At 40.9% G+C, this 27,347-nt stretch overlaps 1 protein-coding gene across 2 annotated transcripts in view; it reads right to left on the bottom strand.

Moving 5' to 3' along the window:
* The window catches only part of CBLB (Cbl proto-oncogene B), a 235,686-nt gene that overhangs the window by 19,225 nt on the left and 189,114 nt on the right, over window positions 1–27,347 (bottom strand). For both annotated transcript variants that reach the window (XM_073664610.1, XM_073664611.1), the window contains exons 13-14: window positions 6,407–6,550; window positions 2,596–2,678 (exon numbers count right to left, since the gene is read on the bottom strand). In XM_073664610.1, the coding sequence (XP_073520711.1) occupies window positions 2,596–2,678; window positions 6,407–6,550 (227 nt within the window). The remainder of the gene's footprint in view (window positions 1–2,595; window positions 2,679–6,406; window positions 6,551–27,347) is intronic.

The following is a 27,347-nucleotide window of genomic DNA, read 5'->3' as shown; positions in this document are numbered from 1 at the left end:
TGTGATAAGCGTTAAAAAAAAATAGAAAGAGTCAGCAGTCAACAGAAGCCAAGAAAAGAAAGTCAAGGAAGAAAGCAGGAAGCTTCAGTCGCTAAAGGGGATTAACAAAATACAGAACTTCAAAATCCAAAAGAGCAAATCTGTTACTTGCCTTCATGGACAGAAAACGCAAGAAGTCACCCTTAGGCCACGTTCAACGTTCAGTATTTGGTGAGTTTTTTTACTTTAGTATTTGTAGCCAAAACCAAGTGAGGAACAATCAGAGAAAAGGTATAATAGAAACACGTCACCACTTCTGCATTTATCACCCACTAATGGTTTTGGCTTACAAATACTGAGGTAAAATACTGACCAAATACTGAACGTGTGGACGTGGTCTTATTCATTCTTGCCTCAATGCAGCTGGCAACACAGACAATCTAAGGCTATGTTCACATTGGGCTTATTTTGTAGGTATTCATAAGCAACAAGTTTTTTTAAGTTTTGACTGAGGAGTTTTTCATGTCTTGAAAAGGTTTTGAAAAAGTTTTGAAGACAGAAAAGTGTCATGTATTTTCTATTTTTCACCAGGCATTTTTCAAAACCTTTAGGGCAAAAAAATAAAAAAAAAAGCCTAAAAAACTGAGTAGGTTTCCAATAAAAATGAAGTGGAAAGGTTTTCCAAAAGTTTTTTAATAAGGATCTTTGAGAGGATCCGTTCCAAAATAATTCATCAAATGTGTGAACATAGTCAAAAAAGCTTCATTTCCTTCTAGTTTTGAGTAAAATACATTTAGGGTCTGCTCACACTGTCTTTTTTGATGTGGAATACGCAGTAAAAAAGAAAGAGGCTAAAAAAATTCACACAAGAACGAACATATTAGTTTCTATGTAAAAACTAAAAAACTACTTGCTGTTCATGTGTTCAGGCTTTTGAGGGTTTTTTTTAAGCGCTTCAGGCTTTCAAAAGATGGCAAGCATTTAAAGGAAGTAACTTCAGGTGTTTTTCACTAGGAAGATGCTCAATACTTACCATATCAATTAATAGGAAGGCTAAAAAGAAGCCTGTAAGACACCTAAGCACTTTTGCAACATTTCCAATGTAAAAACTATATGAAAAAAACATCTAAAAAACAGTGGAAAAAGACGCAAAAACCCACTGAAAATTAAAAAGCTCCAAAAAAAAAATCACTGAAACAATGCTCAAACAAAACATGGCAAAAAATACTGCAAAAATGCTCAGAAAACTACCAAAAGCAGCGAAAAAATAGCCCTTTCAGGGTTACAAAAACTTCAGAGAAAAGCAGAGCTATTTCCTTGAAATACGATTATTTTTAAATGGCGGAAAAAGACAAAGTGTGAACACACCCGTTATCTTTTTAATTTATTTTTGTTGCTCCTATAGCACTAACATATTCCGCAATGCATTACAGACAGTATTGGCAGTGTCCCCATAGGGGCTCACAATGTAAATTCCCTATCAGTAGGTCTTTGAAGCCAAGAAACCGGAGAACTGGGAGAAAACGCACACAAACACGGGGAGAACATACAAATGTCCTTGGTCACATTTCAACCTGATGGACATTATGGAAAGTCAACGTTGTGCATTGTGCGTCATTGTATGGCATGTGATGGATCCGGCGCTCGATGTGGTGTCTATTATATGCACAGATATGGACAAGCCTTACGTACTGCCGAGCTAATTATCAATGTATCACATCCAATACTAATTAGTAGGTTCTTATAAAAGATGACAAACAAGTAACGTTGACCAACTGTTTTAAGAACATGCAAAAAATGCCCTAGTAACATATACAGCAAAATGGTGAGAATTTTTAGATACATGAAATAGTTTGATGATTCTTCAATGGGAGAAGAAATAAAACCTCAAAGTAAGCAATTGAGTTGGTAAATTAATATTCAAGACTTACAAGTCCATAAAGACAAACTTGGCTGCTTCCATTTCTTTAAACTGGGCTCAGTTTGCCAAGAAAAAAAAAAACATTTTTTTTTCGATCTATGTTTGCGTATTTAGTTAATTGGATGTTGTTGTTGAATTATCTTGCTATGATCATCATGGAAGGGTAGGATTTATGGCGAAAGTCTCTTCCAAGTTGATGGAAATGCTAATTAACAGTAACATTTGTTAGCAGGGAACAGAATTCAGAGACATTTCTCAGCAAAATGTGAATTTTTACTTTTGAGCTTGTTAAAAGGCGATTTGGAAGGGATAAAGGATGCTACTTTTGGCTCCAGAAAAACAAGTAGAAAAGGAAAATCATAATCAATCTCTATTCCGTAGTCTTTAAAAAGCTACTGCTACCCCAAGAGCGCATTCAGGCATACCCAGGTAAAGTTTTAGGAACGCTGTAGCTTTAAAATCTCTTTTTAATGCTATTCCTTGTAGATATAGAATTCTTGTAGTTGTTCCCAAAGCTTATCCTGGAAAGACTGGTGTAGGTTTCACAGCAACATCATCCTTCAGCAAGGAACAAAACAGAGCGGACATAGACGATCCGGAATGGAGCGTTGATTAGCTCATTTGTTTTATATACCAGGAGTAATTCAGTGCAGTGGGATCATTTACATCACTATTCATAGTTACTTTGTACTTACCGAGATCTGGAGTCTTTAGTTTTTTCAGCTCTGAGGTGTCATTGTGTGTGCCGTTTGTCAAATACTGGCCATTCTCACACAGCCTAAGATAAAGAAGCCAAATAACCCTTATTATCACGGAATATAAAAGATACAGGCAAACAGCCATTAGATATGATCAACTGTAATCAACTGTAACATGAAATCAATTCAGGATTTTAAATTTACAATATAGACTATTGAGGCTGCCCGTGAGACCGTTCCCCAATGACCCAGGGGTACTAGTAGAGCAGAGATTTGGCTACCTACAGATTGGTTTCTTTTACATCTTATTGTGTAGCCTATACAGTATCTTAATCAAAAAGTTAGTAGAGGAGGACGATGTCATGTTGAACTGGCTGCGCTGCGGTAAAAGAGAAGCCTTTCGTGATCCAAAATGGTTCTTTTTTGTCCCAAAGTGTTTTAGCGCCCTTGAGAAAGGAACCAGACCGATGCCGAAATGCGTTGTGATAATAAAGAGCCATTTTTGATCACAAAAGGCTTCTCATTTACCACAGTGCAGTCCGTTCCGTGTGACATCGTCCTCATCTACTATTATTCATCGGGAAGAAGTCTTTCTCCAGCCACGGGGCCGCAGCAGAAGTTACATGCGTCTATAGGAGTTGTGCTTTCACGCAGCACCGCCAACTGAGAGCAGACTCCTGCCTTTCACTATCCTTACCAAGCAATTTTCAAGCTCGCTGGTGGCACATGTGGTTTGTGGACCCACTGTGACATGGGGCCAGGCTTGCCTAGGTGGAGCATAGCTGAGTGGCTACCTGGTGTTCGCTGGAGCTCCTGATGGTGGAGTCAAGCTGGAGCTGCAGGTAGCCACCAGGTACCACTCCTAGGCAGTCCCCAGTACTGCAGCTTCCGATCCAAAGGGATCGGGTTCGCTGGACGGGGACACGGCAGCAGGGTCACTGACAAGCAGGATTTGGAGACTGACGGACAGACCGGACAACGTGGACTTCAAGGATAGGTTCCCGTTCAGACACACAGGTCAAAGGAAATGGTTCAGGTACCGCCGATGCATCTATAGGGTTCAGGTACCACCAATGGCTTCAGGGACACGTACACACTACACCAGACTAAAGGGTCGACACTGGATAAGGGAATTACTATAATAGACTAAGGACGGGGGACCTGGCAACATACAGTTGCACACACACAACCACTAACAAAATATAGGGGCTGCTCAGGCACCTCCCCATCGAGAAGGGTGCCTTTTATACAAGATGCCTCCCAGCTATTGCCACCACTCAGATCCGTCAATCATCAATGAAAAAATAAGGGGGTTTCCAACTTACTGGTGACTCTGAAAAAGTGACATGGCTCTCTTTAAAAATCAAGCAAATCCACGCTTCCAAAGCCAAATTAATCCCATCCCTTTTAAACCTCCAGTGTACCCAAAACACAGTTAATGTCCTCATGTATGGCATTTACAGGGTTATTGTCTCTAGAAACACAAGCTGGGCAGAATGGATTGGGCACTAAACTGGCATATTTGCTATTTGCACTTTAACATCCCCTGCATGCTAATTTCTGGAAAACACCTGTGGGGTCAAAATAATCACTATAGATAAAAGCCTTGAGGGGTGGAATTTCCAAAATAAGGTCACTTTGGAGATATTTCTTCTGTTTCAGCAGTTCAGAGGCTCTGCAAATGGCAACCGTAAACTATTCCAGACAATCTCCATAATAGTCAAATATTGTACCCTCCCTTCTAAGCCCTACCCTCTGCCCAAGCCCAGTGTACGACCACATAGAGTATTTCTGCACTCAGGAAATTTGGGCAAAAAATTGTAGGGTTCATTTTCTTGTTCATTGAATGGTAAAGTGCTGCGGAATATGTTGGCGCTATAAAAATAAAATTATTATTAATTATTCTTCTATTACCCTTCGTAAAAATGAAAAATTTGGGTCTAAAGCAACATTATGTAGGAAAAATAGTTTTTTTGTTTTCATGTCCAATGTTATAAAATTCTGTGAAGCACTTGTGTGTTCACAATGCTCACAATACCCCTTCATAAAGTCCATAAGTGGTGTGGGTTCCAAAATAGGGTCACTGGTGGTGGGTTTCCGCCATTTTAGCACCTCAAGGGCACTTCAAATGCAACATGCAATCTACTCCAGCTAAATTTGCGTTCCAAAAGTTAAATCGTTTTGGATCACATATGGGGGTATCAGCGTATCAGGAGAAATTGCATAACAAATTTCAGGAGACATTTTCTCCTACTACCTTTGTGAAAACGAAAAGTTTGGAGCGCAAGCCACATTTTAGTGGAAAAACAATCATTTTAAATTCCATTCATACCACTTTGTGTTAGTTTCTGTGAAGCATTTGAAGAATAAACTTCCTGACAGCAGTTTTGAATACTGTAAGGGGTGGTATCACTTTGGGTTTTTTCCAAAGTATAGGCCCCTCAAAGTCATGTCAAAATTAGGTTTTGTAAATTTGCTGTTAAAATTTTAACCCTTCTAACAACCTAACAAAATAAGAGGATATTTGGAAAATGATGACTTAAAGTAGACATATGGTCAATGTTATTTATTAACTTATTTGTGTGGTTCAATCATCATGTTTAATGGTATAACCTAAATTCACAACTAACAAAGTACAATGTGTCACAAAATACCTCTCAGAATCACTGGGATATATAGCAGCATTCCAAAGTTATTACTACAGGACAAATGACGGATTTAAAAATGGTCTTGGTAACGAAGGCTTAAATTGTTCCTGTGTAAATTTTGTGTAGGGTCCCCTTGTAGTATCCAAAACTTGAAGAATGGACTCCACCAAACCTTAGAAGGTTATCTAACACCAAGACATTAGCAGCACACCCTGTAACTACTGTAAGTTGCGAGCTGGGCCTCAATGGTATGGACTTGCTTTTCGGGCACATCCCCCTGATGGTTGATTGAAGTAAAATCTGTAGAATTAGGAGTCAACTCCTTAAAATATTTGTCATGCTTCTCAAATGATTCTTGAACAATGTTAACAGTTTGGCAGTGCACATTATCCATTATTCTAGTCCCGATGTAATGCACCCGGCTGTCCACGTGGTTTATCATTCCAGGCTACCTTCTTTCATTGTTCGTTGACCAGGAATGAAGCTCATTCAACAAGGGCAATCTGACCGATGTGCAGCTACGCAGAACCATACAGAGAAACTATCACAGCAAAGCAAGAACTTTGTATTTAGTGACTTTTTCCATATTAACTGTCTGTGGGATCATACCAGATGGCTAATCTTTGCTTTCCATGTGCATCAATGAGCCTGGAGCGCTCATGTCGCTGGTTGTCACTAGTCATCTCCATGACTTAGAAATGATAATATAAATATATTTTATATTCTATTCATCTAAGATCCTTATTTTTAAAAAAGCAGTGAACATCAGCCACCACTAGAACTCATTGGTTACAACATTTTACGACAATAAATTTGTTAGCACTAATTTGTGGCCATTTATGAGAGTTGCAGCTGGAGTTGAAGTGCAGAAAAATAGAAGAGTTGGAACTTGTTGGAAAAAGACAATTGAGGATGGGAACAGGTTTTCTGTTTCTTATGTCCATATGACTGGCTGCTATAAAGTAAATCTCTAAACTGCTGCTAAAGAGTAATAGTTCAGGCAAAAAAATCGGCTCCCTAATCATATAGAGAAAAAAATAAAAAAAAATTAGAATAAAATAATAGGTTTCACTATAAATGTAATTATAGTAATTTAATTATGGTGTCCTCATACAGCAACCTTAAAATAATAAAAAAAAAATGAAAACTCAAGTTCTTACCTGGAAAAGGGTTTTATACTATGACAATGGAGAGGCAATGGTCTTGAAGATACAGGGTGAGAGGATGGTATTTTGTATTCACCGTCATCATCTTCTATAGACTGTCTGACGTTATCCGACAGGGAATGTAATGATAAAGGACACCTAGAAAACAATAAAGAGATTTTAATATCCAGGCTGAGCTCCGCTTCTTCGCTTTCCCGTGTCAATGTAAACTCATATTTAGTTATTTAAAAATAAAACATTTCGTGAAAGCAAAACCCTTTTATTGCACTAAATTATTAATAGTCTTGCTGGAATATACTTGATACGTAAAAGAGGAGAATAAGCTTTTTTATGGTCACTTACTGTAATTTAGTCAAATAAATTCATTGCAAACTAAATAATTTCAGGAAAACCTATGAGTGTAAAGCGAGGTGGTGCCTTCTGTCTGTCAATCAGCTACAAAGGTCCTCACTCAGATTTTTTAAAGAAATATAAGAGGCAATACGAGATGTGGAATGATTTTTAATTCTTTCCAAGCCAACCTATAACTTTCCTGAATTTTTGCCTTTGGTTGACTTGAAGTTAACGCACTGGAAATATTGTGGTTGTTAACGTCAAATTCCAGCATATTTTTTCACCATCAGTTAGGTATCAGTAGCGTGTGTACATTGCGCACTAGTTCACCTTGTGGTCACTGTCTTCTGCTATGTCCAGCCCTGCTCCGGTCCTCTCCTGCACCATATGACCACAGCTCTGACTTGCCGACTATTACATCCTTTCTCAATGTAAGTTTATGACAGTCTTGGTCTGATTCCCATAGACTAACAATGAGAAGTGACTTCTAGCCCATACAACAAACACTGTACTGGAGACAACAGGCTGGTCACGACTGCAGCCATATATCCAGGAGAGCAGGGCTGTGGAGTCGGTAAGCCAAACCTTTGACTCCAACTCCGACTCCTCAATTTCCATGACACCGACTCCGACTCCACGACTCCCTCATACATGGCTCATGTTTAAGTGATACATTTACTGTAGCACAGATTCATCTCCGCTAAAAGTCTAGACTCTTAGATCAGGAATAGGACAGACATTTATAGGACATTTCATAACTTTCCCAAATTCTTATGAAAAATTATTCCCCACAAACTGCATTGAACTACTGTACCCAATTTATTAAATATTTTAAGAGTTGGAGTCGGTCCATTTTATACCGACTCCAACTCCACCAAAATGGGCTCCGACTCCACGACTCTGACTCCACAGCCCTGCAGGAGAGGAGAAGAACAGGGCTGGAAACAGCAGAAGACAGTGACCAGTAATTATTTTACTACACACATGGAACATACATTACGAATATTTTACCAATGGTGCCATAGAAAAAACCACCGGACTAGAACTTCAAGCAAAGTATTCCTAGCAACAAGACCGTTATGATTCAGTGCTGATGGAAAGTGGAAAATCAGTGTAGATCCAAATCATACTATGTCAGGACAGATATCAGGTTGCAATATTAGCCACATATGTCTAAATAAACTTTTCAGTGGAAACATAACCACCCTCATGTGGGAGTACATGTTTCTCCCAAGCTTGTGAATGACAAACCTTCCTAGCTATTCATTGACACATCTCTTACTCATATTTTGATTATGCCATTCTGGGGTTTATAATAATTCAGTGACTGCATCTATGGGAGATGTAAGGCAGCAATCTCTTATGGAGTTTTAATATATTCTTTTATTAGGAAAATTATAGATGACCAATTTAAACCAGATTTGTTTTACGCAATACCGGTAGAGATGAGTGGATCGATTCGTGCGACTCCGGTCCAGCGTCCAGGTGAGTGGTATCTGGCAGATAGATGGACTGCCCGCAAACCTCTAACCTTCTGGAGTCCCCGATGCAGCTTTTGATTAGCTGGGGCTGATGCGCCGTCATCTGTGTGTAGCGGGAATACAGGAAAGTAAGAGATTCGATTGCCTGCCATCTAGCTGCCGGGTACCACTGATATGGACACTAGTACAGAGTACCGTGAATCAATCCGCTCAGCACACAGATGAGTTTTTCCTTACTTTCTCTCAACATTTCTGCCCATTATGTGACTTCTATCTTGCATCCTCACCAGTTTTCTCCCCTCCATGTGCTATCTGTAAATTGTAATCCACTGTTTGCTGATGGAGGAGATGAGCTGCAGTGATTTCTCTCATACACAGCAGAGAGGGGAACGTTTGCTCTTCATTCACTTTTTAGCTCACAGGGACAAGCTGCAGAAACATGGAGGCATTATACAGCAGAGCTGAGCTCTCTTACTCTGAATCAACCTCTGATGTGAGGTAAAACACTTGTTACAGAGCTCTGGAAAATGCTATTCAGTCTGCCTCTGTCTTTCTCTTCCCTGCAGCGCACTCCTCCTCTCCCCTCTCCATAGAAGACAATGGGCTGTGTCACATGACACTTGTAGTCCATCTCCTCTGAGCAAGACAGACTTGACCTGATCTTTCACAGTAGACAACACCTTCAAGAGGCAGGGGGGAGGGTAAGAAGTGTCTGATAAGTGGAGAAAGAAACTGATTTGTCTGATAAGATACAATATAAAGTTTCTTCCTGTACTTGTTTTACGCAAATTTGGTGAAAGTACAGTTCCGTTTTAACCAAATTAAAAAAAAAAAGAGGTTAGAGCAGACATATGTGTGTGTGCAAAACACAGCATACTCAGACATATGTGTATGTGCAAAACACAGCATACTCAGACATATGTGTATGTGCAAAACACAGCATACTCAGACATATGTGTATGTGCAAAACACAGCATACTCAGACATATGTGTATGTGCAAAACACAGCATAATCAGACATATGTGTATGTGCAAAACACAGCATACTCAGACATGTGTATGTGCAAAACACAGCATACTCAGACATATGTGTATGTGCAAAACACGGCATACTCAGACATATGTGTATGTGCAAAACACAGCATAATCAGACATATGTGTATGTGCAAAACACAGCATACTCAGACATGTGTATGTGCAAAACACAGCATAATCAGACATATGTGTATGTGCAAAACACAGCATACTCAGACATATGTGTATGTGCAAAACACAGCATACTCAGACATATGTGTATGTGCAAAACACAGCATACTCAGACATATGTGTATGTGCAAAACACAGCATACTCAGACATATGTGTATGTGCAAAACACAGCATACTCAGACATATGTGTATGTGCAAAACACAGCATACTCAGACATATGTGTATGTGCAAAACACAGCATACTCAGACATATGTGTATGTGCAAAACACAGCATACTCAGACATATGTGTATGTGCAAAACACAGCATACTCAGACATGTGTATGTGCAAAACACAGCATACTCAGACATATGTGTATGTGCAAAACACAGCATACTCAGACATATGTGTATGTGCAAAACACAGCATAATCAGACATATGTGTATGTGCAAAACACAGCATACTCAGACATGTGTATGTGCAAAACACAGCATAATCAGACATATGTGTATGTGCAAAACACAGCATACTGACATATGTGTATGTGCAAAACACAGCATACTCAGACATATGTGTATGTGCAAAACACAGCATACTCAGACATGTGTGTGTGCAAAACACAGCATACTCAGACATATGTGTATGTGCAAAACAACATACTCAGACATATGTGTATGTGCAAAACACAGCATATTCAGACATATGTATGTGCAAAACACAGCATACTCAGACATGTGTATGTGCAAAACACAGCATACTCAGACATATGTGTATGTGCAAAACACAAAATACTCAGACATATGTGTATGTGCAAAACACAGCATACTCAGACATATGTGTATGTGCAAAACACAGCATACTCAGACATGTGTATGTGCAAAACACAGCATACTCAGACATATGTGTATGTGCAAAACACAGCATAATCAGACATATGTGTATGTGCAAAACACAGCATACTCAGACATATGTGTATGTGCAAAACACAGCATACTCAGACATATGTGTAAATTACAAACACAGCATACTCAGACATATGTGTATGTGCAAAACACAGCATACTCAGACATGTGTGTGTGCAAAACACAGCATACTCAGACATATGTGTATGTGCAAAACACAGCATACTCAGACATATGTGTATGTGCAAAACACAGCATACTCAGACATGTGTATGTGCAAAACACAGCATAATCAGACATATGTGTATGTGCAAAACACAGCATACTCAGACATGTGTATGTGCAAAACACAGCATACTCAGACATGTGTGTGTGCAAAACACAGCATACTCAGACATATGTGTATGTGCAAAACACAGCATACTCAGACATATGTGTATGTGCAAAACACAGCATACTCAGACATGTGTGTGTGCAAAACACAGCATACTCAGACATATGTGTATGTGCAAAACACAGCATACTCAGACATATGTGTATGTGCAAAACACAGCATACTCAGACATATGTGTATGTGCAAAACACAGCATACTCAGACATATGTGTATGTGCAAAACACAGCATACTCAGACATGTGTGTGTGCAAAACACAGCATACTCAGACATATGTGTATGTGCAAAACACAGCATACTCAGACATGTGTGTGTGCAAAACACAGCATAATCAGACATATGTGTATGTGCAAAACACAACATACTCAGACATATGTGTATGTGCAAAACACAGCATACTCAGACATATGTGTATGTGCAAAACACAGCATACTCAGACATATGTGTAAATTACAAACACAGCATACTCAGACATATGTGTATGTGCAAAACACAGCATACTCAGACATGTGTGTGTGCAAAACACAGCATACTCAGACATGTGTATGTGCAAAACACAGCATACTCAGACATATGTGTATGTGCAAAACACAGCATACTCAGACATATGTGTATGTGCAAAACACAGCATACTCAGACATGTGTGTGTGCAAAACACAGCATACTCAGACATGTGTGTGTGCAAAACACAGCATACTCAGACATGTGTGTGTGTGCAAAACACAGCATACTCAGACATATGTGTAAATTACAAACACAGCATACTCAGACATATGTGTATGTGCAAAACACAGCATACTCAGACATGTGTGTGTGCAAAACACAGCATACTCAGACATATGTGTATGTGCAAAACACAGCATACTCAGACATATGTGTATGTGCAAAACACAGCATACTCAGACATGTGTGTGTGCAAAACACAGCATACTCAGACATATGTGTATGTGCAAAACACAGCATACTCAGACATGTGTGTGTGCAAAACACAGCATACTCAGACATATGTGTATGTGCAAAACACAGCATACTCAGACATGTGAGTGTGCAAAACACAGCATACTCAGACATATGTGTATGTGCAAAACACAGCATACTCAGACATGTGTGTGTGCAAAACACAGCATACTCAGACATATGTGTATGTGCAAAACACAGCATACTCAGACATATGTGTAAATTACAAACACAGCATACTCAGACATATGTGTATGTGCAAAACACAGCATACTCAGACATGTGTGTGTGCAAAACACAGCATACTCAGACATGTGTATGTGCAAAACACAGCATACTCAGACATATGTGTATGTGCAAAACACAGCATACTCAGACATATGTGTATGTGCAAAACACAGCATACTCAGACATGTGTGTGTGCAAAACACAGCATACTCAGACATGTGTGTGTGCAAAACACAGCATACTCAGACATGTGTGTGTGCAAAACACAGCATAATCAGACATGTGTGTAAATTACAAACACAGCATACTCTATAGCAAGTAATGGAGAAATAGCTCCATAGAAACTTATGTACTTTAATTCTGAAAAGATTCTGAAGAGGTTATTAACAATCACAAGCCTAAACTTGGACCACTGGTTTGGAAGAGCTACAGATACATACACAAGTTGCCCTTTCTAAGATTTGTCATCCAAGTACAGCTAAACCAGGCATACTATTAGTGACTGATTCAAAGCCAACAAACTTGCTCAAAATTGTGAAATTTTAAGACCCCCTGGTGACCCCCATTATAATAAGAAATAACCACCTTGTAATGATGAATAAATTACAGCTTAAAGGGATTGTTCACTTTTAGAAAAGTGGACCCAAACGACTCCTGCAATATAAAATAACAAACCCAGATAGTACTCATCCTCCACCGCTCCAGTGCCGGATCCCCTGAGCTCAGCAGCATGGGCTGTCTACATTGACAGAGCTGTTGAGTTCAGCGATCGGTTGCAGCGTCAGGGTGATGTCATCTCCGCAGCCATAACTGAGAAATTGGAGCAACTGCGGAAGCTAGCGCTGGAAAAGAGCAGGAAGAGTGCTACTGGGCTCTGTTATTTTACTTTACAGGCATCGTTTGTGGTCCACTTTTCTAAAAGTTTGAAACCCCTTTAATGGGCAAAGAAAAAAAATCCTTTCACTGCAATAGATTATAAATGTACAGAACTTATGATACATGATATGAAACCAAGCCGTGGAATGGAGAAGCAGAGATAACAGGCTGTCCTACGTCCAGCAACGCCAGGCTGACAGATAGATAAGAACTCTTCTTAACGGAGGACAATGAAGACAGAAGCTCTCCACTGAATGATGAAATATTAACTCACACTGAATGGACTGCGCAAGAAATGGACTCACTGGCAGGCCAATGCGATACCTAATGGAAGGAGAAGTGCATTTCATCTCTGCTTTCTCCTAATAGATACAAAGAGGCGACTCTTAAGATACATTCCTTAGAATGCTAGGACGCACTTCTCAATACAAAGTACTTTGAAACATACAACACAAAAAGAACAGGCCGATGATTTTTTTCCCTTGGTCATAAAATAAAAAAAAAGCAGTGTATATCAATAGAATACCATTTGGCTACATTAACAATTACGCTATCATTCACATTTGTAACAGACATTTCAATACTCTATTGCACAGAGCAGGACCAAGCGGATTTAGTATAGACATAAACTTCACTTCTGCTGTAAGAGTAAATTATTTTTTGTCGGCTTTTTATTAAAGTCCTGCCATTTTCTCTTTGAGTCAACAGAGCCGATTCAATGGAAAAAATTAGACCACAATTGGAGCTGACATTTCAATTGTGGTTGTAGACTCAATTCCGATGGGTAGAAAGGAGTTGAGACAAATAACTAATACAGACAGATAAAAAGAGGTATGTCACACTAGGAGACAATATATTTCATAGCAATCATTTGCAAAATGTTAAAATGAGAAACATGGAAAACAATTATAAAAAAAAATTAGCAGAGATAATAAGAATGTAAAAAGCTTATTTTGGCCAGTAGCATAATGAAACATTATTAAAATAGAAGGCTGTGGGTCTGTCTGACAAAGGGGGTCAGAAATGCTTTGTGAATGCTAGGAAGGTGAATAAAGTGACCCTCACCGGTCAGGAATAGACCAAGCCGTGAAACTACACCAGTGCTTCAGAGAGTCGTGCACATCCAGTATACAGCTGAAGGATCAGAACCTGTCTATCAAGGCATTCAGTCTTCTGTTATAACATATCTATTACAAACTAAAAAAAAAGTCTGCCAAAAAAAAGGAGATTACCCATTACTGCTTCAGCCCTCAAGCAAATCATTTATATTCCTGAATTAATGGCAGTCTATCAGCCCAAACTGACAGTATAGCTTGTAGGGAACTAGCCCCTGTGAAAATCACACCTTTAATGTTCTCATTGCTGCCTCAATTCTGAAGAAACTGAAGTTTAAACAACTATGCTAAATAGGGTGCTCAGTGCACCCTTGGTGAGTCTAAGAGGCTCTGTGCACTGATCCGCCCACTGGTTTGCATGTCCCACCTCCTTCACTGCTGACTGACAGCACTGGATTGCTTGGAGCAAGCATTGCCTATAGAGAAAGATCAGGAAAGCCAGTGCGTTCCATCACCAGTGAAGGAGGCGGAGCATGAAAAACTGGTAGGCAGATTGGTGCGTTGAGTCTCTGGGTCACACCAAAGGTACACCAAGCACCCACACCAAGGGTACACCAAGCAACCTCATTAGCATATTTGCTTAAACTTCAGTTTCAGCAGAAAGGAAGCAATGATTAGAACACTAAGGCTATGTGCCCACGGTAAGGTGCGGATGCGCTTTGGATGCAGCACATTTTATGCTGAGTCCAAAGTGCTGCGTTCTATTGAACGAAGGTAAATCCGCATGTGTTCAATGAACCATGCGGATTTACCGCATTCAATACATTGTAGTGATCAAATTTCTCTTGGAGACTAGTGACTCCACAAGAGAAATTGACATCCTGCAGTCTGGAAAGACACGCCACATATCAGTGTCCGCGGGTGATCCGCAGATGCACAGAGACGCATAGTGGACATGGGATATCTAGAATTCCCATCCACTATGCTGTAACATCTGGATGCTGCGGGTTTGACGATGCATAACACACAGCTTCAAACCCACAGCGGCTCCTGATTGCGAGCACGTACCCTAAAGGTGTACATTTTGTAGGGGCTATATCTCTACAAGGCTTATACAAAGTTTGGGTTGAAAGGCTTCCGTTAAGTCAGAATATAAAAATGTATTTTAGGACTAAAGCAGGAATGGGTAATCTTTCTTTCTATACTCTTTTTTAGTTTGTAATAGATATGTTAAAACACATGGTGCTGAGAATGATTATGATTTCTAAGCAAGCTTAAAAATCATTTCACCCTACGAAGGAACGTACTGCTCATTCATTGGGTGATTGGCAGCCAGTTTAAACAGGCAGATTATTCTGGGAAACCTCGTTTCCCGATAATCGGCCAGAGTAAAAGCACCCTTAAGCTGCATTTACACTGAAAGATTATCGTGAATGCTCAATAAATGCTCATTCATTGGGTGAATTGATTTTTACTGCAGCGTAAAAGATCATCTTTGTTGGTGGTGCGTCGTCCTGTGTAAACAGGACTGCACTGCAGAGAACAGTGGCAGCCTATGTGCACTGTGTGATCGATTACAGATTGTCAGGGCACATTGCTTTCTGGTGTTTGCCTCTGAACAGGCTATTAAACGACCTCCAATCGGTAAAGGTTCACCGATCAGTGGTCGTTTAGTGTCTGCCGGTCGGCCCGTGTACGTCAATAGTTGGACAACTGTTAAACAGTGAATAATTGTTATGCAGATATACATATTTTTGTTCAAATCGGCCATCATTATTGAGACGGCCTATAAATGTTCCATGACATCGGGAGCAGTCTTTCTGGATTTGTTCTTTACGGGAAAATCTTTTGTGGACAAGCGGCTATCTGAAGAAAGTTATAAACAGAATTTCTTTCCAGATGGTGACGGTGTCATTCACTGATAAATTTCGCCCAACAATCATCTCATTTCAAATTGTTTATTTTGGCAAATTTTAGGCTAATATTTATATCCACCCCTAGGACTTCTCAAATTTACCACTACGTCCTCCCACGATATATAAGAACATTGTTACAGCTTATTAATAAACATTGGCGTATAGTAAAAGCTAATCCTACAAGAAAAGGCTTAAAGGGGTATTCCCATCTCCAAGATCCTATCCCAATATGTAGTAGGTGTAATAATAACAATAATATTAGCAAATACCTCCAATTAGAAATGTAGTATAGTATTTATGATTCGCTATCTCTCTTACCTCATGTGCAGGCATTGCAGGACCTTAGGTATCCATGGTTACAACCACTAGAAACCAACTAACTAGCTGTGACTTTAACAGTGGATGTAACCATGGATACCTAAGGTCCTGCAATGCCCTGCACATGAGGTAAGAGAGATAGAGAATCCAAAAAAATATACTACATTTCTAATTGGAGGTATATGCTAATATTATTATTATTACACCTGCTACATATTGGGATAGGACCTTGGAGATGGGAATACCCCTTTAATGCAAGTGTAAAGGGGGCTGTAAAGGAGGAAGCTAAGCGGCTCCATGCAAAACACAGCACTGTAAACTATACTATACTCAGATAAATAGTGCCGGTGAAAATCAACTATATAACAGTGTATTTAAATACATTTATCAGTGCTCTATAAAAACACAGCTGCCATACACAATTGTGGAGGAGTAATGAAAATGTTGGTCTCTCAATCTGCAATTTCATAAAGAGAGAGCTCAATAATATGTGACAATGAATATGGCATCACCACAATTTTTTTTTACAGCTGTCATATCTGAAAAACACAGAAATCCCATCTATTTATGTATATGTATTTATATGATAAGACGTTTTCTAGAGACATGGGTAATACTAATGTAAAACCTGTTTATATTGTCAACTCAGCTTACAATAAATCTGCAATATACTCTTAAATTTATTGTATATGCATTTCTTGTAACTGTGCGGCTATAGGGATCATTGAGATTAATGAAGGCTATGGAATAGGATTTTGGAATAAAATGACGTTGCGCCATGTTCACATGGTACTTCATGACGTACGCCTTTGCATGTGATCCTAAACCAAACCAAATAATATATAAAATAATATATCATACTTATATTGTAAGCTTGATGGTAATCAATGTTTGCCATTTTTGTAGCTATGAAATCGGTTACAGTATAGTTCTTCTGATCAATATTGACTACATAGATAGTAATCACTGAGAAGGACATCATGGATGGAAGAATAGAAGGAACAAGGCGAAGAGGAAGATACTGTAAAGATAACAGCAGAGAAGACCCTGGTGGGCCTATCTTGGCTTTCACAAGATCGATCTTCCTACAGAGCGTTCATCTATCAAGTCATTGTGTCTCTAGATCATTTCTCTAATAGGGTTTTCCAAGGATATCCCTCCATGGATCCTAAGAATAGGTCAACACAGCGATGTATCAGTACATGAGGCAGTGCACGGTAGAGCAACCTAGCCTCACTTGATCAGAGGGGTTCAAAGACCCCTACTATTCAAGTCTCTCCTAAAGACGAAACATCATTAAATGTTCCCAAAAATTATTTTTACTTTTTCTGCAGCTTATTTATGATGCTTCAGTCTGGTTTCATCTTGTACAGTGATAAGAAATCTTTTTTTTCATCTGGAAACCATCAACAAACAGGCAACCTGCTGCTGACAAGGGCGGCAAGCCTTTCTTGATATTTCAATTATATGTCTGCACATGAAATACATGAATACAAACGAATGATGATTGATCCATTGACAAACCAAATTAATCTCCATTGGGAATCTGTCACCTCCTTTATGAGGGCAGTATAAGGTAGTGCTGATTTCAGCGCTGTCGGTAATGTCTGCCTGTCGTCTAGCTCCTGGTACCTGGACACTGCTACAGCGCTCCCGTCATGATGTAAGAAAAGAGTCTTCAATATCCATAGGTCGAAGGTTCATGTACCCTCCCCTGATTGTCAGAGGTCCCCTATTACTGTGCAGATCACTCAGATTATATGTAATACAGTATACATCTCACAAATCCACACACAGCGCCATTAAATGTAGTCAGCATGAATGTGTTTGATTCACATCCCTTTAAGCAGAATCTGTCATCAGGTTTTCTCCAAATAATCTGCCAACAACACAATGAAGAGACAGAGACCCTGATCCCCGCAATGTGTCACTTACTGGGCTGCTTGCTGTAGTTTTGATCAAATCACTGTTTTATCAGCAGGAGATTATCACTACAGGATTAGTAAATCTGCTCCCAATTAGTCTTTCATATTCAGGAGCTCTATGTAACCTCATCCCCACCACTGATTGTCAGCTTTCTGCCTATGCACAGTGTACACAGAAAGCTGCCAATCAGTGGTGTGGGTGGGGTTAGACAGAGCTCAGTATTCAGAGAACTGCTAGATCTGCAGCAGATAAAACTGATTTTTATCAAGTCTGTATCAGGAAGCCCAGTAGGTGATACATCGCTGGAATCAGGGCCTCTGCCTCTGCATCATGGTGATCTCAGATGGAGTAGCACAAATCTGGTGACAGATTGCCTTTAAAGGGGTTGTCCACTACTATTGATAATGCCCCAATGTATTTTTATGTTGAAAAGAAGTTTCTTTGTAAATACCTTGTGCTGTGGTTCTTGCCTGTGAGCGGCGCTATCACTGGTCGCTCACAGGCATCACGTGACCCCCGGTCTGACATCCACTGACGTCACGACAAGTTCCGGATGCAACCGAGCGTGACCCACTGCTGCGCTCCACGGTGAGTGATGGGTTGTGGGCGGGGTTACCCAGCACGTCACACCCGGCATCCACTGCGCGCTCTCCATCTCCTTATTCATTGGGAAAGGGCGCGGTGGATGCCGGGTGTGACACGCGGGGTAACTCCGCCCACAACTCAGCAGCCACCGCGGGGACCGCGTCACTGATGTCACGCCTCACTTGACGTGACATAGGCGGGGGTCACGTGATGCCTGTGAGCGACCAGTGATAGCGCCGCTCACAGGCAAGAACCATTGCACAAGGTATTTACAAATATACTTATTGCCACCATAAAAATACATTATGGCATTATCAATAGTAGTGGACAATCCCTTTAATAACTATTGTAGCAAAGGGGGTGAGAGACTAAAAAGTCTGAAGCACGCTTATGTCAGTGTTTTTATTTCCATTTGAATGGAGCGATACACCACTATACATTCAATATATCATAGACAAATAACATATCCATCCGCTGCATCTTACTGAGAGCAGTGGGAAGCTTCTTTCTAAACCTCTGTGTAGAAAAAGATGGAAAATGAATTTATGACGATTACTAGATTAATATCTTGTGATGTGAGGGATGACACATTTTGTACAGAGCTGCAGAATATGTTGGCGCTTCATAAGCAACAGAAGATAAATGAGTATCCTGGCACTATATAATAACCATAACCGTACAAATACTGGATTGATTGCTGACACAGCACATGCCTTGTGACATGTTCAGTGTATGTACAATAAACTGGTCAAATGCAATTAAAATGGTAGCTCAAGGCAAATTCCTATTATTGACTGAGCAGTATTGCAGAATGTGGCGGTCCTGAAGCAAGGAATCCGAAACCGGAGGATTGTTCTGCTAATGGCAGTACCACTCAGTTTCTGTAGAGGGAGCTAAAGTACATGTGAAAGTCATAACTAACCTGACATGATGACATGGGAGCAGGATGTCACAAGCACGAGTGTCCTACTAATAAATCAGACAAAACCTCCTCGATATCCGGCAAGGCCGTGTGCTACATAATCACTGATCACATCACATGTAAGATATTTCCGCAGCATTTGTAAGAATTCGAGGCCAATACATCCATCTGATGCTCCAGGCTTACAGAGAATACAGGTTTAATGGCTGCATTTACATGTGTACGAAGCTGCATAGTGGTGGATATGACCAGACCCCATAGTAAATTCACATTAGTACCAGAGTTGTACCATATTTGCACCATTTTCTTCTCTTCTAATGTTCAGCAAAAGAAACCTCACGACAACCATCAGATATTCCAATAATATATTACAGTGAAAGGAAGCAGTCCAACAAGAAAATTACATACTGCCATGTTTGCACATGCTGTCTAAGGCATCATTCAGACATCAGTGATTTTTCACGTACGCAATAAATGGTGTGAGTGTCAGCGTTGTGGATCTGAGGTTCATCAACTGCAAAGCTTTTCCTACGTACTGCAATGTTACTCACTGACACCACACAGACTGAGAACTGATGCCATCCCTGTGCTGTCCCTGACATTCACGGACTCATAGACTTGTATTCACACTTTTCATCCAAGATGCTAGTAAAGGACACATCTGCATGATTTTTGCATGGACATGTAGTCCGCCAAAAAACAAGGACATGTAAACAGTACCTGGGTGTGTGTTCTAGCCGTGAAAATCACAAATAGATCATGTGTGATGCTGAGTCACTTTTCATGGACAAGCCGTGAGTCGCGATAGTCGAAAAGTCAGAGGTCAAAAGCCAGAAGGGTACGTCACAAACAGAAGGAAGAGACAAAAACGTAGTCAGGTAACGGTCAGAGGTCAAAATACCAGGAGGATAGCGGATCAGAGCAAAGGGGTTAAACAGAAGAATGGTCAGAACAAGATCCAAGGTCAGGCAGCAATAGATCAACAAGTAAAGCACTAGGCACAGAGAAAACCAACCACACTGAGCTGCAGCTACAGCTGGCAGCTATCAGGGACTGCCAGTCCTGTTAAGTATCTGAGTAATTAAAGTAACAGTGAGAATCTGACGAGAGCTCAGCACCTCCCAGTCTCAGATTGGACGGCCGAGCTGTCAATCAAAACACAAACAGCTCAGAACGCCCCTGCAACAGACTGGACATCTGAGCTGTCAATCACTCCGTCCTAAAGGCCCCGTCACACTAAGCGACGCTACAGTGATCCCGACAACGATACGACCTGTCAGGGATCGTTGCTACGTCGCTATGTGGTCGCTGGTGAGATGTCAAACAGTCAGATCTTCCCAACGACCAGTAACGATCTGTATAACGATGCACGCCTATGTGTTTCTGTGTCTGAGTCGTCAACAAGGTCGTTGGTAAGGTGTCAAACACACCGATATATGCTACCCAGCGGGACCTCAACGATCAAAGAAATGTCCAGACCATTCCGACACGACCAGCGATTTCACAGCAGGGGCCTGGTCGCTGCTAAGTGTCAAACGTAGCGAGATCGCTACTGAGGTCGCTGTTGCGTCACAAAACTTGTGACTCAGCAGCGATCTCGCTAGCGATCTCGCTTAGTGTGACCGGGGCTTTAAGACACACTGAGGGGTGGAATCGTTACAGCATGTATGTGAAAGGTGGACATCTGAGTGTGGCCTCATACTTGATCCTTCATATCAAGGTTCCATAGCAAACTACAACTGGCAATACAATACCCAATACATTGTTTCCCTGGCAGAAGAGCTACCTTCATAACAGCACTCAGCTATCTCATGATTAAAGGGAATCTGTCAGCAGGTTTTTGCTACTTCATCTGAGAGCAGCATAATGTAGGTAAAGAGAAGCTGAATCCAACAATGTATCACTTCGATTACTGGGTGCAGTCATTCTGACACAGTCAGAGCTTTTAGATTTAGAATGCAGCAGAGCTGAGAAAGCTAACCCCGCCCACACCAGGCTCTGTGTACAAAGTCCATAGACAGTGAGGTGCTTAACACAGGGAAAGGGGGCATTGACTAGTCCAGCAATGTTATTCTCTTAGTGATAAATCCTTCACAGTTATAAAACAACAGCAAACACACTTTGACAAGTGACACATCCCTGAATTCTGTGTTCAGCCTCAATCTCCTGCTGTCTTCAGATTACATAGCAAAAACCTGCTGACAGACTCCCTTTAAATGCCAACAATAGACAAACAGGCGATCATAAGAATGCTTGTTTCCGATCGTCTGCCTGTGTAAACATGTCACCGATCTGCAGACTAAAGAGCAAAACGCTTGTCCATTGACCAATGGGATCATCCATGTGGGTCATTGCATGGGCGCTGTTGGCAGCACATCGCCCTGTGTAAACAGATGATGTGCTGCTGACAACATACATGCTGTATGAGGACAAAAGGACCATTAATACAATCGTTCTGTCCCCATACAGCTTGTGTCTACTTGTGTGAATAGGCGTCTAAATAATCACTGATCAACTGGTATATAGTCGCACGTGGCTCATTTATAGGCAGATATGCAAACATAAATGGTCTATTAGCTCAAAATATTAATGTGGATGAGGATGACTTTTAACCTTTGTATAACCAGTGGTGTTTTGGGCCTAGATACTCGAGGCACATTTGAAATGCTGCATGGTAAATAGGATTTCTATTTTTATAACTGTATTCCTTTTTCATACAATAATCATTTCTTTCTCTAATCATATGGCAGTAAATATACTTGTGCTGCACAAAGCCCAAGAAATGAGACATTGTTAATGTGGCAGACAGTGCAGGTCGCCATCTGTCTAGATGTCAATAGAGGGCATCGGGCGTTGCACTAGGTGGGGGTAAACCAAGGCACTTGCAGTATTGGGACTTTTGAATAAAGCATCAACGTTTATTTTCTCTGCAATGAAAAATGTATTTGCAGCCACAAACACTGAATTTACTGTAAATGCCTTTGTGACCATAAAGTTGATGATGGTCTCCCATTAAAGGCTCATCTCAATACAAGCCTCATCATGAGGGCGACTAAAAACACTGATAAACCTTACATTGTGTGGGGCTCACCATTTACCGGGATATTCAAAGCATAGTAGAGCTCCACGGCCAAAATCGCAACAATACATTACAGACTGATCGGTCCTACCAGTCACACATTCACCCTGACAAAATGAGATCTTATGCCCAATATCCTCTGTCTATTTAGCAGGGCTTATAAGTGATAGCAGAGCATCATAGCTTACAATGAGAATGCATTTTAATATTTGGCAGTTTTAACATGGGTTGAAAAAACTAATAAAAGGGGAACAATCAATATGACTGTTCTTGGCAAAAACAGCATGTGATCAATTTTACATTTTTGGTGGAAATGATCTCTAATAAAATGAATAGGAGTGATAAACGGGGGCTACTTTTTCCCTTGTGTACAAATCCCCGTTTTAAACCTAGAAATTTGCAGTGTAATCCCATTTACTGAGACATATGGCTCCTAGTAAACCCCATAGAATCACTGTATGCTAAACAGGTAGACAGGGCTAGAGATGAGAAATATGAAAAATAATGCTTTCCCTACTTTGCCCTATAACATGACACCGGCTGGCCGAAGAGGTTGGCACCCTAATAAAAACATATGATATAGCGCTGCTGCTTGTGTGTCGGCTGTCCCTATATACTTGCTGTGATAGACACTTATTCTTTACATAAAGCACTGCCACGAAAAGACTATGTAAAAAAAGGTGCAAAAAAAAGTGAATATGAGCAAATAAAAGCATCAATGAATTATGTCATTCTGCAAAGGTATGCATCTAATATTAAATATGCATGCAGAAATCAATCACCAGGTAAAATAGGTAAAAGGTCCCAAAATAAAAAATAATTACCTTATCTACTGCTGAGAGCAGCATGATGTAGCAGGAATGTATCACTCTCTGGGCTGCTTGCTGCAGTTTTGATAAAATCACTGTTTTATCTGCGGCAGATCTCCCTGTTCTCTGAATGCTGAGCTCTGTATAACCCTGCCCACACCACTGATTGGCAGCTTTCTGTGTACACTGTGCATAGGCAAAAAGCTGCCAATCCTTGTTGGGGGGTCAGTGTTATATAGGGCTCATGAATATGGAGGACTAACTGGTAGCAGGATTACTAGTTCTCTAGTGATAATCTCCTGCTGAGAAAACAGTGATTGTATAAAAACTAAAACAAGCAGCCCAGTAAGTGACACATCACTGGAATCAGGGTCTCTGCCCCTACATTATGCTGCTCTCAGATTATGAAGCAAAAACCTGGTGACTGTTTCCCTTTAGGTAAATAGCCCGCTTACTAGTTTGTGTGAGCCAGAAGTAGCGTGTACTCAGGCGAAACAGCTGTTGCTCATTTCCCTGCCTGCAATCCTGTGACTGAAATAAAGTGCATTTCACTGAAATTGCTGGTTGCGAGTGCCGCTTCTCTTGCTCTCCTTTGAATTTTCATGATCTTTTACAAGTATCTGAGCACTGCGAGACATGGCTATTATAATCTGGATCCTATTTTTTCCTTGTAACTGGGTGTAGTGGTAGTGCAAGCATTTTTTCCTTTGGTCCTTGATCCTCACTATAGGTCATCAGCATGACACTACATTGGAAAGACTTAAAGGACCTGAACTCTTACCAACCCGCTTGTCAGACACAAAAGCATTACACCCGAATTCTTTCTGCCATGAATAACCCTGACCCATTATTGCCAGCTATGTGGATCTTGCTATAAGCTCCCATATGTCACTTTTGCCAAGAGCTGGGCAAATTCCCAGAAAAACTTTGCTGTCCACTGCAGTAGACCAATGGAGAGGGCTGCCGCACTTTACAGAGGGGTTTTCAGCTGAAAAGGAAAGCTGCCTAGTTTTCTGCACTTGGGCAGGACACACCGATGCTTTGATTCTTCGAGCCATTGTGCTCCTAACAAGGCTCATTAAGAGCAAGTGTATAGCCAAATGCACTACTGGACTGCCGCCACGTCCTGGCACGAATCCTGGGACACAGCAGACCTGGCACGATCCGCACTAGCTTTCTGCTATTCTGTGTCACTTTAAATCTCCAGCTGGCATCCAGTCACTTGGAACATAATCCAGTTAGCAGCCCACAAGTACAGCCGAACAGAAGCAGATTTGCAAAGCGCTGGAAGAATAGTTTACTTTAACAATACGATCACACTGGCACAAATAAAACGTGAAGAACATTCCCGCTGCTGCTGGATGTGAGGTGTCAACAACTGATTAAAATAATCCATGGACCAGCCATTGCAAAGCAGCACGGGAAGAGCAATTAATACTCGGGAAACTTTCAGCTTCCCTTTCAATATGCCATGATGCAGAGTCTCACGTGTGGACAGGACGGGAGGTTACATTTCAATTAAGATGCCAACAATTTCCACCCGCTTGGAGCTGAAATCATGCAGAAGAGCACAAATGTGGAAGTTTAGTTCTAATGCAAATAAAATGCACTAACACAAAATAATATTATTCAATTCCATTATAGACCTAGAACGACTAAATACAGCTAAGAAACCATAATGAGTAGGATGTGGCCGGGGCATGCACATATAACAGCGATACAGCTAATGTAGCCATTGTCCGCAGCGGAGAACTGAAGGAAAATGCCATCCTAGATTTACTGGAATCTCTTAATAGCTCTTAACCCTTTCCCTTTTATAGATTGAAATCTCCAGCAAGCGCGTCCCTTTAATTAGATATCCATTAAAAATGATAAAGCGACTACACTCCTCAACATTGAAGTTGTAACAGTAAGACGAAAACTTGTGGAATCATGAAAATCACAGGATCGATAGAAATGTTACTGATACTTAAATGAGGAAAAAATGGGAAACAAATCTATCAAAACATCTCGATTTATTCGGTATCGAGTATGGTCAAGACTTGCAGAAATTCACCCACTTACAAGTCTTGGCTGAGGTTATTAATGGTTGTCTGAGGAATGTTCTCCCACGCTGAATGCACTTGAGATGCGAATCACCAGATCCGGAGAGGGCACGGTAACACCTTTACGGCACACAGGCTGCTCACAGTAGCACGAGCAACATGCGGCCTGGTGCTGTCATTTTGAAAAACAGCTTTGTAGAAATGGCTGCACCACGGGTTCCACAAGTGATCCACTCTGTACTGCAAGCTAAATAGGACATCACATACCAAGCCTAAATCATCAGTGACTACACAAAGCATCAGAAGTTATTGGGCTACGAGCCAGATGTCCAGCTACAGGTCTACCATTGTCCTCACACCACCGCTCTCAAAGACTACCATGGTGAGGAGCTAGATGGCAATGGAGGTTGGAATGGAGGTCTATTCTCTTCAGCAGTTTGACTTGGATGCAATAAGAGCCAGAGATTAGGCAATGCCATGAGAGAACATGACACGAGTCCTACTTTGGGGATTATGGTGTGGGGAGGCATAGTGTACAGTTACTAGAACCCTCTAGTCTTCATTCCAGGTACACTACCAGCTCGGCGTTACATTGATTTGAGTGGCATGGCCATTTCTCTAAAGTGGTTTGGGCAGACACTGTGTGACGCCATAGGGTTGGTATGTGATGATAACGAAAAGCTGCATGTTGTGTGCTACACATGCAGGGTCTCCAGACTTGACTCCCATCGAGCACATTTGGGACATCATTGGTCAGTAACTGCTAACGGAGCAGCGTGGCAGAACATTCCTCCGACAACCGTTAATAACAGACTTTGTACCTTCAACACAGTACATACTAAGGTCCCCAAATACAACAATGTAAGACCAGAGATCTGCCAGTTATATTATGTTGCATCATAGTATCAAGTATTCATTATGGAAATCATATCATAAGCTCAGCAATGTTTACACTGGAAGGTTTGTGGGTGACAAAACTTTTTTTGCAAAATGCCAGACGGCTGTACAAATACAATGTGGAGAAACTCTGGTACATAAGTATTGATCACAGCACTGACAATGGGGACTATCAAATGGTGTGATATTCCTTAAAGAGGTTGTCCACTACTTTTACATTGATGACGTATCCTTGGGATAGGGCATCAATGTCTGATACATCAGGGTCCAACACCCGGCACCCCGCTGATCAGCTGTTATCGGTGTCACCGGTCGCCGGCAGGAAGTACTCACTTGCTGAGCTGCTCCGTCTACTTGTAGTGGCCGCCGCAGGGTACTACACACCCAGGACCAAGTCTCAGCCACTACCAGAAGACGGCCAGCTCCGCAAGTGAGTACTTCCTGATGGCGGCCGTCGACACCAATAACAGTTGATCGGTGGGGGTGCCGGGTGTTGGACCCCAACCAATCAGACATTGATGACCTATCCTAAATATAGATCATCAGTGTAAAAGTAGTGGGCAACCCCTTTAGGTCTATGTCCAGTAATAAACATGTCTCATGTATGGGATAATATATAGGATAATAACACAGCTGGTCTGATTCTACCTATTAGAGATTACATATATACTATTACTTATGTACTATATAGGCAGAAAATGTCTCTATGACTGATGGCAGAGGTTTTGGATTCAACTGCACAATAAAAAGAAATCACTGTCTAGGACTGGTGACCTCTCTTACAGTTTTCTGAATACAAACAGTGTGTGTTGAGACTCCCTGTTAACCCCATCCACCCTATGTAGAATCTAAGGCTGTCGGACGAGTGTTTGGTCGCCAATCATATATCTCTCCTGAATCCCCCATACACGGGAATGTTCAGTGTGGCTGAATGTTCACGTGTTTCCAAAGGGAAAAGTGTAAAAAGCTGCTGCCAAATGCATCTGGCAGCAGCCTACCTGGTGTATAACAAATTGCATGCTAA

Source organism: Phyllobates terribilis, unplaced genomic scaffold (assembly GCF_046119375.1).
Source record: "Phyllobates terribilis strain yellow unplaced genomic scaffold, ASM4611937v1 Scaffold_2__4_contigs__length_985480577, whole genome shotgun sequence".
NCBI lineage: Eukaryota > Metazoa > Chordata > Amphibia > Anura > Dendrobatidae > Phyllobates > Phyllobates terribilis.
The sequence above is the reverse complement of the archived record's forward strand: the minus strand, read 5'-3'. Positions and strand labels throughout refer to the sequence as shown.